This window comes from Aphelocoma coerulescens (genome assembly GCF_041296385.1).
Source record: "Aphelocoma coerulescens isolate FSJ_1873_10779 chromosome Z unlocalized genomic scaffold, UR_Acoe_1.0 ChrZ, whole genome shotgun sequence".
Lineage (NCBI taxonomy): Eukaryota > Metazoa > Chordata > Aves > Passeriformes > Corvidae > Aphelocoma > Aphelocoma coerulescens.
In genome coordinates, this window is record NW_027184085.1 from 35,280,484 (window position 1) to 35,299,307 (window position 18,824).

General features: G+C 40.6%; 1 protein-coding gene across 1 annotated transcript in view; it reads right to left on the minus strand.

Annotated features, from left to right (window-relative positions):
* LOC138102952 (guanine nucleotide-binding protein G(q) subunit alpha-like) overlaps positions 1-12,649 on the minus strand; it is a 114,606-nt gene extending 101,957 nt beyond the window's left edge. The window contains exon 1 of the mRNA XM_069000779.1: positions 12,476-12,649. Within this exon, the coding sequence (XP_068856880.1) occupies positions 12,476-12,611 (136 nt within the window). The 5' untranslated portion in view covers positions 12,612-12,649. The remainder of the gene's footprint in view (positions 1-12,475) is intronic.
* Positions 12,650-18,824: the final 6,175 nt, after the last annotated feature.

Sequence of the window (18,824 nt, forward strand, 5' to 3'; positions counted from 1 at the left end):
GACTAGGAAGGCATACTGACCTGAAACTCTTAACTGTCACCCAAAAAAACCCAAAGGGTGAAAAACGGATGAGGGAAAGATCTCACACACAAAGACCTATGGAGTTACAATATTTAGATGGTATGCTGTACAAAGTCACTGGTTTTGAAGAACTAGGCATCTGCTAAGCAACTGATCACACAAGAACCCAACACAGCACGCATTAAGTAGCAGTTGTTTAAACAGTTAAGTAGTAAACTACACAAGCAAAAGTCCTCAACAGACAACTGTCTTCCAAACAGGATTCCAACAATATTAAGACTTAAAAAAACCTTAAAAATCTTCACCCATGAGATAAAATAAATACATAAAATTATTACTAACAGTACTCATAAGTGATGCAGAAGCTGTGAACTGGTAAACAATGACAATGATATGATGCTGAAAAGTATATTAGACTAACCGTCTAATATAAAACAGAAAGAGGCAAACATTGTGCATCCAAATGCTGTTAAATATAAACTTGTTAAACAATGACTAAACCCACCCTAAAAAGCAATTATTTAGAAAAGCATTTAAATTACAGCGGTCATCTAAACATGAATAGTTTAATGTCATGGCTCAGTAGGCTGTTACACTCCTTGAACACACCTCAACTAGCAGTACATGTATACTTGTCATAAAAAGAATATACACATCACTGTTCAATTCTCATGATCTGTACTTCAATACTGACCTTGAACTGGAAAGAAGTCAAAAACCAACTACAAAAACAATTAAAAAAGGATCATAAAATCCACTCTACAGTTACAAAGTTAGAATTGAACTACGCAACCATCCAGACTGAACCCCAAGATACTGCAGTATTTTCTTTCTGTCCTCAAAGCTGATAATCAATGTAATGTAATGTTCATGATTATGATGAACTTAAAAAAATGAGTAGTGCAGTTACTTTATTTCTTATGCTTTATCTAATGTCAGAAAATGAATTCCACAATAAATAAAGAGCAAGCTTATCAGACAGGCTGCTGGCATTTTGTGCAACCATGTATTCTGGTTCAAAAAACCACATACCACCCTTTCAAAGGACACACACACACAAAAAAGAAAACCCCATCAAAAATACCCACAAAAAGAAACCTTTACAAACCCACAAACAAGCCTCAGTTATTGAGCATAGTAATATACACAATTAATGTCACTATACCTAAATTACAGTCTAGATTAGTAGGTTGAAATACTGTTTTAAATAAGACAGTTATACTCCATCAACAAATAAACATTTGTCTTGCTTATGGTTCTGTTTTGACTACTTCCCCAGAGTTTTGATCCTCTGTACACATAAAAAAAGTTGCGAAGAAATGGGAAGGTATTAGAAAATTCCATGTCACTAAGCAGAAGCAGCTTGGTATCATGTAAACAAGGCAAAACAAACAGACACAGAAGGTGATTACATGTTTCTCCAGCTATAGGTTATTCCAGAAAATACTGTCACTCCTTGAAAATAAAAACAAATAAAATATAAAGCAAAAGCATTGCAAAGTATTTTCATGATTTTCATGAGTTTCCCCCTGCTTTTTTAAGCTATTGTAACAAAAGACTATGCCCTAGCAGCCTGACAAGTCATACAGTTATAGTGACTTTACATAATTGCAAGTTAAAAAAAAATCCCACCATATTTTGTTGTTTTAAACAACAAAAAGACCATCTCCTCCTGCTTTACTGGCTTTATATTATTTAATGGGAAATCTCCATAGACAAAAAAATGCAATATAAATATTTAAGTCTATCCTTCTCACTTTACTACATGAAATTGTAGACCAAAAAAGTCTGTAAATCAAAACATTCAGACAAAGTATTTTCTGAGAATAACCAAATGAAAACTGCACTAATAAAACTAACGTGGTTGTAAATTTACAAAACAAAACAAACAAACAAAAAACCCAACAAGCACAAGAATGTCATTACCCAGAGAACGTTAGTGTCATACATTTCTCCAAGAAAACAATTTAAAGGCATACATACTAACTTCACTGTTCAGCATCAGAGGCTTGCATTTCATGAAGGGAACACAGCCACAATTAAGCTACTAGCAAACTCTACTCACGATATCTAGTTTTAGTTCAAAGGCTAAAATCTTCAGAGATTACCAAGAGTCTAGTTCTTAACCCTAATTAAATCTAGTAATTAATAGGAGTGCATTATTATGTTGTGGAGCCAAACACAGAACAAGATCACAGTGAATCTGAATTCACTATTATCTTGTCTTGCAGGTAAGAGCCAAAGATGAATGCAATTAAGTAAATAAACCCCAAGAGAACAAAAATTTTTCTGGGCAGAGAAGGTTTCTGGATTCCTATGAAGACCAATGGTATTAAAATCCAAGCTTAAAGGATTGAGACAAGCCATTTTACTGATGCTAACTGTGGGGGTGGTGGGGCACTGACACTGGTTGCCCAGAGAATCTGTGAATGCTCCATCCCTGGCAGTGCTCAAGGCCAGGCTGGATGGGGCACTGAGCAACCTGGTCTAGTGCAAGGTCCCTCCCCACAGCAGGTGGGTTGGAACTTTAAGATCCTTTCCCATTCAATCCATTCTGTGATTCTATGAAGCATGTTGTTAGTCAATTTAATAGAATACAGTAATTCCAGTGAATCTTTGTTCCATTTGTAGAAAATATGCGGTTCTATGTTTAGATGAAAGCAAAATTACTCCTAAATTGTCTCTTCTGCCTTCCTATGAAATAAGCTGCTAAACCAGGAGAGACAGTCACCTAAGTGAAATCCATCTTTGCATCCAGTCAGAGTAAATGTTTATTAATTCCTTTAATTTATTTACCAATTCAATGCTGAGATAAACAGGAAACTGAACACAGTACAAAACAAAACAAAATTAATGTTATTTCTTCTCAGTATTCTCCTCTTACCAAGAAAAATAGAAGTATGTTTAGGTGCATTTTGTGTTTTCAGAGGGGGGGAAAAAAAACCATGTATAAAGCATTGCTATTACAGCTATCAAGTTAGGAAGATGTACAACAGCTTTAACTCCAGGAAATTACTTATTACCAAAGCAATCCAATCATAGCATCACAGAGCATTTTGGGTTGGAAGGTACTTTCAAAAATCACGTATGCCACCCACTACACCAGGTTGCCTGCCTCCTTGTAAAAGATTTCTTCTGAGAGTCCAATCTAAATCTACTTAGTTTCAGTTCAAAACCATTGCTCCTTGCCTTCTTACTGACAGACCCAGGTAAAAAGTCTTTCTACAGCTTTCTTATACACACACACTCCTTGTATATTGAAAGTATGCTCCAAGGTCTTTCCGGCATCTTCTCTTCTCCTGGCTGAAAAACCCACACTATCTCAGCCTCTCTTCATAGGAGAGGTGCTTCATCTGTCTGATCAATTTTGTGGCTCTTTTCTGAGCTCTTTTCACTCTAAAAGGTCCATGTCCTTCTTGTGCTGAGAACCACAAAGACAGATGCAGTATTCCAGGTCCCACCAGACAAGAATCACCTCCCTTGACCTCCTGGCCAGCTTTTTGATGCAGCCCTGGATTTCCAGGCTCCGAGTGCACACTACTGTCTCAAGTCCAATGTTTCATTCACCAGTACCCCTACATCTTCCTGCACAGGGATACTCTCAATCCATTCATCCCCCACGCTGTACTGGTGTCAAGGGTTGTCCCAACCCACATGCAATGGAGCCCAGACCTTGGACTTGGCCCTGTTGAACCTTGTGAGGCTCCAACAGGCCTGCTTCCCCCTCCTGTCAAAGGTATCAACTGCACCTCTCAGACAGACTGGTGTCACCTGGAAATCTGCTGAGGGTGCAACTTCCCACTGCTTATGTCATAATGAAGGTACTAAACTGTATGATTCCTTGAGGGACACCACTCATTACTGTTTCCATTGGACATTAAACCATTGATCGTAACTCCATGGATGCAGCCATCATGTCAATTTTTTATTCATAAAAGAGTTTATCCATCAAACTTCCTTCACTCCAATTTAACAGTAAGAATGCTGGGGGGGACACCATATCAAAGGCCTTACAGAAGCCTAGATAGATGACATCTCTACCTCTTCCTTTGTCCACTGATACAGTTACACAATCATAGAAGGCCACAGATTAGTCCAGCAGTTAGTTCTCCATGAAACCTTGCTGAGACTATAATGAACACCTCCGTATCTTCTATATGTTTCAACAAGTATTTAAAGAGTATCTGTTCCATGACCTAAAAACTAAATTATAGCCTGAGTTTTGTCTTGAATTTTAACATTACCAAAGAGATTTCCCCTACTTGGGGAATTAAAAAGAAGTTTCTCAAGTGTTTGTCATGGGGTTTTATACTAAATCCTTTTGCCATGACATGCAACACCTGTAACTTCCCAGATCAAACCTCCCCACAAAAAAATCACTTAGAAGAATACTTAATGGATATGGGGAAGGGTAAATGAGATAAACAGATTGTGATCTCTAAATCTCTCTCTTAATAATGAGCCAAGTCAGTCAGACAGCTGTTTGGTGGCCTGCACTCCGACATAAGATACTAATCCCGTCACTGTTAATGATGACCAGGTGCATACATCATAACCACCCCTCAAAAAAATTGGCAGTCTCAGGACAGGAGAGTTTCATGAAGATTGTTGCTGTGTATGAAAATACTTCAAAGCATCAGGTTCCATCAACCCAGAAATAAGAAATTAAAAGAAGGAAAAGAGAATTTAACAAGAGTTATTCAAATATAGGTGTAAAAACATATCCTTTATTTTTTGGCCTTTTCTCCCCAGCATAACTACACAGCATCTCTGTTTCCAGGCTACTATTATTTTCTCTTTAAAAACAAACAATAAAACAGAAATACAGGTGAGAAGTATTTTAAGAATCATTATTTTCCCTCCCATAAGATCAACTGAGTTAAAGCAAATTTTACAAAGGAGTACTTTCGGTTTGTTTGGTCTTTGTTTTTATTGTTCCTTTTTGCAAACGATCTTTGAAAGGTTTTAACTACCAACATAAATGTTTCATTTCAACACCATCTAGACAGCACACTCCAAAAAGGCAAGCACCAGATCCTCCAGCTAACTGGACAGCTGTGTAAAATTCTATTCAAGATACATGAATGATGCCTTCATTTTCAGCATTTAATTTCAATTGCTTTTATTGCTCTGATCTATGAGACTAAGTGGCACTTACAGTGCTTCATAAATCCATTATCAGAGCAAAATATAAGTTCCATACTTGATCATCAATTTCCCAAGCCTGATCAGTTACCAAAAGCATAAAGAATGATGCCATCTTTTCCAACTTCTATGTATTTTGCATTTTTCTGGCCTTCTGAGTTAGCAGTAGCTGCACTTAGCTACTACAGAGGTTTTCTGTTTGACTTTCTGGATGATGCTGTTCACCCAGAAATGTGGGCTGAAATACCTTTCAGTATTCTTTTTCAACATTTTCTAATATAAGCAAGATAATTAACACTAACATTGAAGACGTAGGAGTTAAAAACTCTCCTGTGATGGGTTTACAGAACAAGGAAATAAAAGCAAGTTTCCTTAACTCACAGAAATATTTTCATTCAGTACAAGGACTCTTGACAAAGATTATCATTAGAGCAATGATAGGACCAAGCTTATATTAGTGTCCAGTGAGCATATAGCTGAGGTACAGTGACAAACACATTAACAAAACTAGATAGTAATGTATATTTTGTGCCGTAAGAATAAGTACTATTATAATTAAATATTTTTTCCTAATGGGTAATTTCAAAGTGTACCTAAAACATGTTCACTGCATTATACCTTAGCTTATGAAAGTATGACCAAGAGTAGGATCTCTTTAGGTTGATTTCATGGCTATATTGTAACTAAACAAGTAATTTCTACCTTGATTCCTGTTTACTCAAAAAATCTCTAACAGGTTTGCTTTCTCCACATCCAGATACACCAAGTTTCTACAGAACAGAAACCTGTGCTCTTACCTTGGATTTAACTTAAAGGTGGCTAACCCCATCTGGGCAAACACTCTTCTGACCCACGTTTGGTGACACTTATCAAGATTTGAATTATATTTTTCATTTCATTTTTTTATATATTTAACTTCAAAAGATTTAAGGATCTAACTGCACTCAGCTCTTTAGAGAAGACTGGGGGTAGAGTGGAGAAATACAACATTTCAAATTTTAACTGCCATTTCCACAATTTCCTTTGGGAAAAGCAAATCTTCCTTCAACAGACTTTTGACAACTGAGACTGAGCACCAAAGTACTTCAACAAGGACCACAATGGCATTCTCCTAGATACAAAATAAAAGGCATAGATAATCAGTCAGAACAGAGCCTTGGGTAAAAATCTCATTCAGGTACTCTGAAGCAAAACCAAACTCAAGACTACAGCACTACTCAAAACTACCTACTCTCATTCATTCTTAACAGATGCTTCTTCCACGCACAGGTCAATCTGAATTACAAACAGCACAGCTCCCAGATGAAGCTGTCAATACATGGCTGTCAATATTGCTGAGGCAACAGCGATATAGCCTTTATCTTTTCAATTTACTGAATTCACTAGGTGCTTCCACTTCCATAAACTTTCTCATGTTCTGTTGCTTATTCAAGCAGTACATGTATTGCACACCACCTGCTTTCCACAGAAAGAGAAGGTGAACCACCACAGTGGGGCTCACCTAAATCATACAGTTCATTACAGTAATTTGTCAGATGATTCTGCCTTAATGGATTGACAAAGGAGGAATCTTGTTTGGTGGGATTTTTTTATTTTATTTCTGGAGTAGCCACACTACCTTCTCAAACACAGAATGAAATCAACAACAGTACTTTTCTGTTAGCAACTGCATCTGCATCAGGGTTCTGGGATAAAACCCTGTACTACTTATAAACACCAAGTAGAGTGTACAAATTAGGTAGTTTGATTATTCCATGCCATTTGTCCTTTGAAAACTTACATAGGACAAAAATCTGTAGACAGTCACATTCAGTTTAGTCTCAGTATCAGCACTACTTATTGAGGGAAAAACATGCTTTTAGAACATTTCATATTTAAACTTTATTTTAGCCTGAAAAAAAATGTTTGTGCTATTCCTGGAATTCTCCCAGTAACTTTCAAAACTTAACTTCTAAATCGTTGGTATCTCTTGGACTTGTCTCATCCATTTTTAATAGATCTAACTTCTTTGCACAGATTTAATAACATTTCAAACCTGTGGCATGCTTCCTTCTTTGCAGACAAAACTATGTGTATGGCTTCCTAGTGTTTCCTGTATGCTAATTCTTCCTCTGTTTTCTCCTGCTTTCCTGCTCTTTGTTCTTGCTGGGTTGATAATTACAGTAAACAAAAGGTGAATGCTGAAAAAAATTCCATAATTTCATCATAACAGCTGTTCATACACAGTTGCATTCATGTACAAAACCAGATTTTCTTCCGTCTTCTACCATTCAGCTTAAGGAAGCTGATGGAAAAAAATACTGTGTTTATAGCATTCTATTGCTGCAACAAAGCTAATTCACCATTAATCAGACATCTACCTGACTTCAATTTATGCCTGTGATTAGTTTTGCAGAGATTGCAGGGTAGTACTTTCCCCTATGAAATTGCTGTTACCACCATACAACAACAAAATTAAAATGAAGCAACTAAAGGAGTAGAATTATTATTTCTTTATTTTGCAACACACACTCAAATACATTCTCAAAAAATTTCTCTGCTCAGCATGTATTTTTTCATCCTACATTTATTTAACATTGTTTGTCAGTGTAACATACAAATAAGGGGTCACCTGGCTCTTTGACATGTAAATAAAGTTAAATTAGTCTGAATTCTTTAACTATTTAGACCTTCAGCTGAATAGCCGGGTAGTAAAAACAAAGAGCACAAACACTTTTTAATGGCTGCACACAAGATGTCCTTTTGTGGTGCACTAAAAATAAATGTTCCTAAATGTTTTCTATATATATGTTCTTCCACATTGTCACACTGATATCCAAATGATGATTTGTGTTTTCCTACCCCACAAAGAGATATTCTTATATATGGGTGTATCTGTGTATATGAAAATACATCAAGGTGTTATACATCCAGAATGAAATCATATTTCCTTAGAAACAGCTTCTGCTAAATAGGATAATATTTACCTATCTAGCTACAGTATGCATGAAGAAGTAGGTTAATTACCTGTTCATTTTACAGTAGTAAATATGTACTGTGTCAATTTCCTGAAATTATTTGAAAGAGTTCAGTATGAGTAGGGCAGACTGATAAAAAGACAAGTTACAAGAAAAATAAGGAAGCTTGTTTCTCCAGCTGAAGTTATATAAAATGAGTTTGCCATTGTTGGCTTCACAGACCCACTTCCTCTTCACTATATCTGCACAACGTCTAGATGTTTGTGAATACACCAAGTTCTGTACTTAAACATCTAATTCTGCTGACACAGGATAAGAAATATCTGCATATATTCACCTTATGTTCAAAAGCATCTTTTGGCGTTTGACTGCTGTTCATGTCAATTCAAATGGTTTATCATCCACCTACTTTCTATGCTAACGAGTGGAGAAGAACACTTGTATTGAGGCAAGTCTCTTCACTGACACATCCACAATCTTCAACATAAACTCTTAAAAACATAACTCTTAAAAAACTTGCTTTGCACATGACACAATACCAACCAATATGCTGGGAAAAAAAGTAGCACTGTCACACACATCTCCAGAACTTCATCTGGCCAGGGATTACAGACACATAGGCATAACTAGCACAACACTTGAAGATTATTTTCTTAGACACTCAAGGCTTTTCCCAGTAAGAAAACAGCATACAATATTTACGTATAAAGTTGACAGGCAGACTATGTCCAGGAGTGATGGTTTATGGCTACAGTCTGTCATGTAGGCTCAAATACTGCTTTCTGAGTCCTTGCAAAATTTACATGGATGGAAGGAAAAAATTATATACATAAGTATGACAGCATATAGCTCTTACTACTTAAAAATAAATATGTAAATATATGCTTAAAATAAAAGCATGCAGAACACATTGACATAGGCAAATATAAAACATTAAACACCTCTTCTTTTTCTCCCCTAATTACAAAAACATTTGTGTTTTTACAGCTAACAGCAAACAATGGATGGATATTAACAACTGTAAGCTCTGGAGAACAGAGGGTTTTACAAAGTGTCCAGCAGTAATGAAATCCAGAAGAGTTTGAAAAATACAGGAGATTAAAACCAAATTCGGTGGAAGACTGAATTTGTTCCAGAGTGTCTCAAAACACTACAGCCAATTTGTGCTAGCTGAAACTACTACTATGTAATATGCTTCAGTGCATATTTATGGATCTGGCTTTCCACAATTACAACTGCAAAAAAACCCACTCTGTCCTGTGCTAATATGTTAAAAAAAAAAATCAAATAATGATGTACAAAAAAGTATCTACAAGTGGTATTTTAATGTTTAATCAGAGAGTGTTTATTTTTAAACTAATACCTAAAAATAGCACACAGTAGAAGTTTTCCACAAATTACTTCAGATTTTGAACTCTCTGATTTCGTGAGCACATTAAAAGAATATACCCAGCGCAGTGTGCGTGTGTGTTCATGTGTACGTGTGTGACACAGTAACAATTAGAAGGAAACTAGTTTCAAAGTTTCCAAGAAGGCACTGTGTCTTTCACAAGGAGGAAAAAGACCTTCTCCTCTGAACCAAAAAGATTAGTTTTTTCTTTATCTTTGCTACAAGTGTGCATTTTTATGTGTGTACATCTAATTTTTAACCACATGTAGTAACAAAACAACCTAGCACAGACACACTTCTCTGTGCTTTGAAAGGTTGGTAATACCTTTCACTTTGCTCTTGTAACTAGTCTGAAGAATATGCTCAGCCACTTTACAACGCCTAGCTTAAATGGCACTAGTATTCTCTTTACAAGCCAAAGGGTATTCCTTAGTCTCATATTTAAAAATCTTTAATGCACTTAGGTTTTTCAGACCCATAATACTTCAGAGTGGGACTGAGAAGCTGGTACTTCTGAAAAAAAAGAAAAAAAAAAAAGAAAAAAAAGAAGACCCAAATATGTTTGCTTATGTTTACATAAAATAAAATTAAACAGCACTAGCAATTTTCCTCCTAAAAATGAGGGGGAAGAGATGAAATGGGACAGTAACCATCTATTCAATGTTAAAAAAACAGATGATTTTAAGCACATTCAGATGGTTTTCATGCTAACAGCCTCACCATTTTTAATTAATATGTTTTCATTTTAAAATGTTTTTGTCTGTCTCATAACCATGTGAATGACCCACACGAACAACAAACTTAGTAACTGAGCAATTGCCTATGCTGGGCAAGCAATGAAAGTAACTAAAAAAAAAGTGCTCTAAGGTACTTAAGATAAACCTACTTATGAAAGAAGTTTCCCTAAAATTTTTTTAGAAATTGAAACTTGAGTCTACACAATACCAAGACTCCCAAGAGTCGTTCACCACACACTGCATTTCACAAGACAAGATCATTAAGTGTTAATCCTAATGTGCACATACATTTTCAGTTAAACAGACAGAAGCTGACAAAATGAAAGACAAAAAACCGCATGTTCAGTAACAATTTCGATACTGGTTTTATTACCCGGGTATAGAGCTATGCTGCTACATGCAGCCAGAAGTTCACCCTTCTAGATCTCTAGTACATCATGACTCCACTTTCACAAGCCTGTTGGAGCTCTTCGGTGGCATTGATGATGAATGCAGGAATCTTCTATGCAGTTACTCAACAGAGCTTTCCCTAACTCTTTCTATGGGTTGGCTGCTCCGCTTTTCTTCTGCAAATCGCCACACAGTATCTGGGCCAAAGCAATGCCGTAACTGGACTCCAATCTATCATCACCTACCCCAAATACTTCATGATAGTGATGGGAGAACTTTGCAAAGCAGCACAAGTTCTGCATTCCTTACTGCAGAAGTGAATCTCTGAATTTCTTCACTAGGTAATATATATTGGTCTCATTCAAAGAATTTCATATATTTCTGAAAATCTGGGAGAAGCCTCTAGCACTACTGCAAGAAAAATCAAGAATATACAGAAACAATTTGGACCTGAGTAACAGGTCAAATATATGAACTGCCTCTCCCGAAGCAAGTGTCTATCATTAATCATACTTATCCACAGTATTAAGTAAGAGCAATCTATTTTATCTTCTTTGTCAATCTTGGAAGTCACATCATGCACTGCCATAAACCAAAATCAGGCCAAAATGCGACAGAACATATTACCGCGAGTGCTGCATCTGTGTCCACGACTACTCTCCCACACCAGTTAGAGATCCCAATTTTCTCTATATCCAGAAGATAATCTTCAGGAAATAGCATATTCATATGGAAGCACTAAAACATGTTTGAACTTTTCCTTTCAACTTGCCTTACCTCACTGAAGAGGCAGTTTACTCCCCCAGTACGTATCACTACTTCATATACTTCATATACAAGGCCCAAGAAAAAAATCTTCACCGTAAACATCCTGCATCCACTTGGAACATACCCATTCATCCACACACCAGACAGTAATGCAAAAATATTTAAAGGCTTGTCAGTCCAGGCAGAAACTATTACCAGGGAGCTACGGGACACAGTGCATCACACTGGACATATTTTAATTCAAAAGGCTTATTTTAACATAAGCCAAATTTCTATTAGATAAACGCTGCCTCTGCATACTTGCAGCTCTAAAATAGCAACCTCTGTTTTAATTAAGGAGAAACGATACAGTTGATTTTATTTCCTGACCAGTGGGTGGATTCCAACGGTATTAAAGATCCTGTAATCATCCCACACACTTCAGGTTACCCCTCAGCTCGGCATGGGCATCTGGGCCTTTGAGGCTCCCTTTCCTGTACAGAAACCGGTGCACGAGCCCCTTACCCCACTTTACTTCAATAAATAAAAATCACAATAAAAAATGCAACCGGTGATCTAACAGCCTTCCCGAAGCTCACGGAACAATGCAGATATCACACCCGTCACCATCGATCTCCACAGCGACTCCCCCTGCGAAACCCTTCCTTAATCCGCCTCGCTACCATCCCTCTCCCACAGACATCGACATTTGCCCATCGCCCAGCACCCCCCTCACTCACTCGCCATCCGTTCCCTCTCCATTTGGGAAGGCCGCTTCCCATTCCACACCGAACCCACCCGCCGACGATGCCCGCGGGCGGGCACACACGCCCCGTTCCCCGCGGCGGGGGCTCGGCCTGCGGCTCCCCGCGGCGGGGGCGACGAGCGCACAGAGGCACCGCAGGCATCGCCACCGCCGCCCTGTTCCCGCCGCCGGGTGCCCGCGCCCCGGCACGGACCGCAGCGGCCGGAGGGCGCCCGGGGCGGCGGCGATGCCCGGGCTGCAGCCCGGCGGCAACTGGAGCGTGCGCGCCGGCGACGGCCCGAGGCGAGCGGCCCGAGGCGAGCAGAAGAAGCCCCATACTCACCCAGCAGCAGCAGCTTCAGCTCACGGCGGGCGTCCCGCTTGTCCCGACGCAGCTGCCGCTCGATCTCGTCGTTGATCCGCCGGGCTTCCTTGGCTTCCTCGCTCAGGCAGCACGCCATGATGGACTCCAGAGTCATTCTTCCTAACTGGTTCAGACACAGCCCCCACCCCCCCTAAACCCGCACGCACACTCGCACCCCGCCGCCGCTCCGGCCCCGAGGGGCACAGGCGCTCTGCGAGAGCCCGGGGGCCGCCGCAGGGCAGCCGCGCAGGCAGGGCAGCCTCGATGCCACAGAAAGGCGAGAAGAAAGGCAGGGCCGCTGGCGGCGCGGATCCCCGCTCCCTGCCGCTGACACCCGCCGCTGCCAACTCCTCCTCTCCTCTAAATCATGCACCGAACAACATGGAAACATCCACCGCGGCGGCAGCAGCAGCGCTACCCAGCCGAGCCGCCCCTCGCCCTGCTGCTCCCCTTCCCTCGCTGCCGCCCGCAGCCTGCGCGGTCCCCGAGTGTCCCTGGCGGCCGCCGACACCCCCGCCGCCCTCCGACGCGACCACCCCACCCCCCGTGGAAGCGCTAATGCCCACTAATCCCTCCCCCGCCCCGCACACGCACACATCTCCCCGCCGCTCCCCGCCCCCGGAGCGGGAGCCCGGCTCCTGCGGGGTGGGCGAGACCGCTGCTGCCCGGCAGGAAGAGCTTCCCCGCGGCCGCTCTTCCTTCCCGCCGCCTCGGCCGCTCGTCTTTCCAAGCAGAAGTGGGGGGGGGGGGGGGGTGGTAAGGGAAAGCGGGGCTCGCTGTCAGGGAGCTGCCGCTGTCCGGCTCCGCTCGGTTCGGCCCTGCCCGCGTTGCCAAGCAGAGCAGCGGAAAGGGAAACGAATGCACTGGCAGGGGTCGAGCTCGACCGGCTTTTAAATGGTTGGGCTCCGCGGGCGTGGTGCGGCAGGAATATGGCGGCCCGTCTCCCGCCGCCGCTCCCGCTCTCTCTCCGCCCCGCTGCGCGGTGGGGGCGAGTGGCCGGGGCAGCCGAGCCCCCGCCCGCGCTGTGCCGCCCCCCAAGGCCGCCCCGCCCGCCCTGCGGCGGCGGAGGAGGGCAGAGGAGGGAGGCGCGGGGAGAGACAGAGCGGATTCTCGCACCAAATGGCCGCGAGGAGCTGTGCCTGCTCCGGTTTGTCCTGCCGGGCAGCGCCTTCCCTAACGCCGTGTTTGCTTTCGCTTCCCTTGTTTTTAGTCGTGGGCACACATTTTTATTCCGTTCCCATCCTAGGAGAGATGAGTTGGGTTGGCAGGGACTGGCGGAAAAGGTGGCGGGTTGAAAGGAAGGAAGGAGTAAGGAGACGAAAATGCCTTTTCCACCTTTGGCCGGAATGGGAAGGCAGAGCGGGACACACGCACACCGTCAGGCACCCGGAAGGTTTAGCGCCCTGCCTCCCTACTGGGAAGGCAAAGCCGTGCGTTCGGCACGAACGCGCTGGGACGCCCCACGGAACGCCGCCCGTGTGGCCGATATTCGGCTGCGGTGAGTTCTATTCGCCCCCAGCCCCAGCCCCTGCTTCAGGCCCAGTCCCTGGAAAGCTGTCCCCACGTAGCCTCCGGTAGCCCCTAGCGTGATGCAGTCCCAGAAAAGCTGTCCCCACGTAGCCTTCGGTAGCCCCCAGGGTGATGGCACACAATCGAGTAGAACGCACTGATGTACCTTCTAGTTTTTGTGAATTCATAAACGTCTCACAAAATTCCCACACCTGCACTTCCTTTGGCCACCTCCATTTTAAGCTACTTGTATATGTTGCCAAATCGGCTGTGAATCTGGTACTAGCCTATGTAGTGGGTAGAAAGGCACATCACACTCTTACCTTCTAGCTCCATGTCTGATACCCTCACCAGTACCTGCTGACATCTATTTTGAAATTCATATGCTCTTTCCTAAAAGTTTACATATGTACTGACAAAATTATTTAAGCAAGGTCTACCATAAAGAGTAAGACAATGAGGGAATTAAAAATAAACAAAAAACAGAATAAAACAATCAGGGAAATAACACATTCAATCAATTTTTAGAGCATGAAAAAAAATTACTTAAAAAAATGCATGATTTCCATGTAGATCTATATTGTACTAATATATATATATAGTGTATAAAAATGGTTGATACAACTTGGAATCTTTATTCTAGTCTATGACCTTTAGTCAAAATTGGGTAGGTCCAGCTATTAAGAATAGATTATATTTAATTCAAAGCATATTTTCTATTTTAAAACCTGTATGTATATGTGTCTCTATGTATTCACCTGTTTTGTGTTCTGGTCCAAGATGCATTAATATTACATACAATTAAGATTTCTAGAGAGTCAACACTGAATTACAGAGACAACAAGTAACAAAAAAGGGGGAGGTTACATCAAGAAAATAATTATCAGGATTTTCAACATAAATACTAGAGTTTTCTAAATGCCAGGGTCCAAAAGAGTGAAGGTGAGTGTATGGTAAAGCTCCCAAGGAATACTTGCTGGATGTTTTGTACATGGTTTCCAAATCCACAGCAACCATCTTCAGGAATCACATCCTGAAAAAAGGGTAGGAACATGTAAATGAGTTTCCAACCTTCAGGTAAACTGAATCAATATTCCCTCCACAGCCGTGGGCACACTGTTCCAATAAAAAGTGTAATCGTCTGCAGTGGGAGAAGTTGGACAAAACTTTCTTAACTGTTTTATATGCTCAGTATAGGAGGCATGAACACAGTGTGTACCTCAAATGCAGAACTGTCATTTAATTTTGCATTTTTAATGAGAAAAGACACCCCACAGACTGTAACTGTAATCTGTATGTACCACTCCTATTGATATAACTGGATTTCAAATCTTTAGATATCTTCAGATTTTTAATGGATGAGCCATCTAGTCCTGAGTAAGGCATCAGCAGATAGCCATTATACACTGTTTTACCCATTTGCTTCATGACTTAGTGGAAGTCAGAAGAACCCCATTATGGACAATTACATGATAATAAACCTATGAGGAAATTTCTTTCCAAACCTCAATTCCATAATGGTTGGCTTTTGTTTTGAAATGTGAAACATCCTTTATAAATATTTTATCCTAATAACAACTATCAGTAAATGACCGAAATCTTTATTGCCCATCCAGGTAATTATTATCCATAGATACTATCCATATTGTTATGTAATCCTGGACAGCTACTTCCTGATAAGCCTTCCCTGTAGCACTAATAATCTCATATTCCTCTATCCAAGTAGTCTCCAGTACATGGCTCATAGCAACCCGTTGCCTGTGAGACGTTTTAATGTTGCTTACTGCCACAGGAAATTAAAAGTGGGACTGACAGAGGGAGAAAAAATGGTATAAAACACCCTGCACCTTTGGTATTCTCACTCATAAGACAGCAAAGATTGGGAAACTACCACTATGTTTTATCATCTCCATAACATTCTTTGCACTAATCTATACCAGTTTTCAATTTCTTCCTTCCACATGCCTGAAGATATTGTCACTCTCCTCTGTCTCTTCTGCCTAAGACAGGTTTTCTGTGATGTTTTGACAGGTTCCAAATGGTATCTGAACTTGGTACTCACATGACAGTAAAACAGAAGATTGTGTATAGCAACATCATAGGATTTTCATAATTAGCCTCCCATCTTAAGCAAAGGGATATCTTGCGAGTGCTTTTTGGTTGCCATTGTGCATTAAGATATCTGCACAGTGCTATGCACATCTCAGTCTTGTTTGTGAATGCTTCCAGTAAATTTACAGGCTACCAGTATGTCTGAGTTGAGCAAATTATCCTTCCAGTATGCCATCCTAATCACGTTTTTGTTTGCTGGTTTTGTTTGGGTTGTGGTTTTTTTGGTCTTTTTCTATGGGAAAAAAACCCCCAATTATCTGCTGTTTCTCTGTTGTTAAATGAATAACATCCAGTATTTGCAATTTCCTTCAACTGATACCAGTTTGTTCCAGTGTGTGTAGTTTTGAGAAATCACCTTCTGAATGTTTCTCAGTGTGACTATTTCAAAGTGGAAGGTGCTCGCCAAGGTGCTAAGGTACAGGCTAATGACTAGCGAGGAGTTAACCCCCCTGTTTTTTCACCTGATTTATGCGGAATTTTAGAAACTTGTTTCCTTCTACCTGTTTACATGTCGAGGTTCTTACGGACGACCTATCTCTGAAAAAGCCCAAGTATTTTTCGAAACGCTGTTGTTCTTCAGACGCACCTCTTAATACTACTTTGCACCAGCGCCAGAAGAGGGATGTTGTGGAGAGGAGCCCGCGTGGCAGCCCCGCCGTGCCCACACGCGCAGCGCAGCGCGGAGCCGGACGCGCGCCCCGGCCGAGCGCGCCGCTCCAGGAGCCCGCATTCCCTCCTCAGCGCTCCCCGCCGGCGCGCCCGGCCGGCCCCAGCTCCGGGACGACAGGCTGGCAGCCGGATGATTGGGCTCCTTAACTGTGCACGGAACTGATCCCGGTGTATTGTGTTGGGTGGGAATGTCGTTAGGGTTTTTTGGTTGGTTGGTTGATTGGGTATTTTCCCAGAGTTTGCTTCTAGTTTAAGGATTTGCATTGTCTTTCACAAAGTTTCGGTTGACCCTTCAAGCGTTCTCATGGAAAACATCTAGTGGGCACAATGTGATCCAGACCACCGCTTCTGTGGGAATAAGCTGCTGGATCACCTGCATGAGCCAGTTGTTCCTGTATTGTTCTGCACAAGTCTCGTGGAACAGGACCATAAATTTCAGCCCAGAAAAAAAAACAAACCAAAAAAGGAAAAAAAAAACAAAGCAAAAAATCTGACCACGCTTGACATAGCCACATGATACAAATTACATTAATAAATTGGTATAGTATGAGCTGATATTACATTAGTATGGCCACTCACTGAAAAGGAATACTTGAGTCTTCAGTAGTGGCACCTGCTGTTTCTCTGGTGACTTTTGTGCTGTTGTATTGCTCTTATCATTAAATGGATGCCAATTACGGATCCAGGCTTATTTTTATTTTTATTATTTGACAATTATATAGGTTAAAATCTCCTCCCAAAAGTTTCAGCAAAGCCTGTGATTAAGTGTTCAGCCCGGGATGTAGTACAGGGGATACTAGTCTTCCACCTCTGTGACGTAAATTATAAATTCATATTTTAGCATAATAGAAATACTATTGTTTCAAATACCTTTTATGTGCATTTAATATGTTGATCACATTCAAGCACATTTTTCTTTCAGCTTCTTGAATTTTTAGCAAGGCAGCTTTTATTCTTTATGGATTTTTTATTTTTGTGCAAGTCCAAAATAAGTTATTCATATATATAATCCCAAATATTTATTAACCTATAGAGACTTTGTATAATGTCTAGTTCATTTGCAGTCAGTAGGACTTCTCATGCTCTGCTGAGTTAATGGCACTGTATGTTTGTATTATTTATCTAAGACCTCAAACATTCTGTTCTACCTTTTACTCTTAGCTTACAGTCTGCTCTTGGATATATGCTTCGTAATTCTGATTTCATTTAAGTTTCACAGCATAGTAACTCCATCATTTTCAATGGAATTACACTGTTTTTCATTATAATACGCAGTAGTGTCAGACCCTGAGCTCCCTTTAAGATATTTAACATACACATTGTAATCGTGTGACTCCTCCAGTTTGTTCAGTGACTATTTCAGATATAGTCTAACCATTAGAAAGCATAAACTCATAGGCCCTCATTCCCATCTTAGTTCTCACGGTGTCACAGGACAGGGAGGCAAGAGTTACACATTACCCAGACAGACGTAGTTCTTTTGGTATTTCATGGAAAAGTATTATTTATAAATCTTTCCATCATCCAAAGAGTGTGTCAGCTGAGGGTATTTTCTTGCAATCCAAACCACATCACCAGAAGGACCATGGACAACTATCTCATTGCCCATAGTTTTATGATGGAAGACTAATCCAAAATCAAAGCATGCTTCAATACTTTTCACAATCTTACACTGAAGTTTAGTATGTAAAGTGAAAAATTATTTCTCCAGTGAATATGATCAGAAAATAAATACCCACTTTCATGTAATAGTACTTCATGAAATTGTCTTTTCAATATGTATTTTATACACAAATTAAATGCAAGAATTTAGAAGCTTTAGTAATGAATTCTGTACCTTTTATGTGCTTCATGTCTTGTATTAATAGGAGCATCAATATATTTTGCACGTTACTACCAAATCTCTTAATGAAAAACATAATGAAATGTGTGAGGGATAAGTGACATAAGGATAAAAGTTATGACCTAGTCAATTGCATTTTCAGATGAGCAATTAAATTATTTTTATTGATATATATAATTTAAAAACATTATAAAA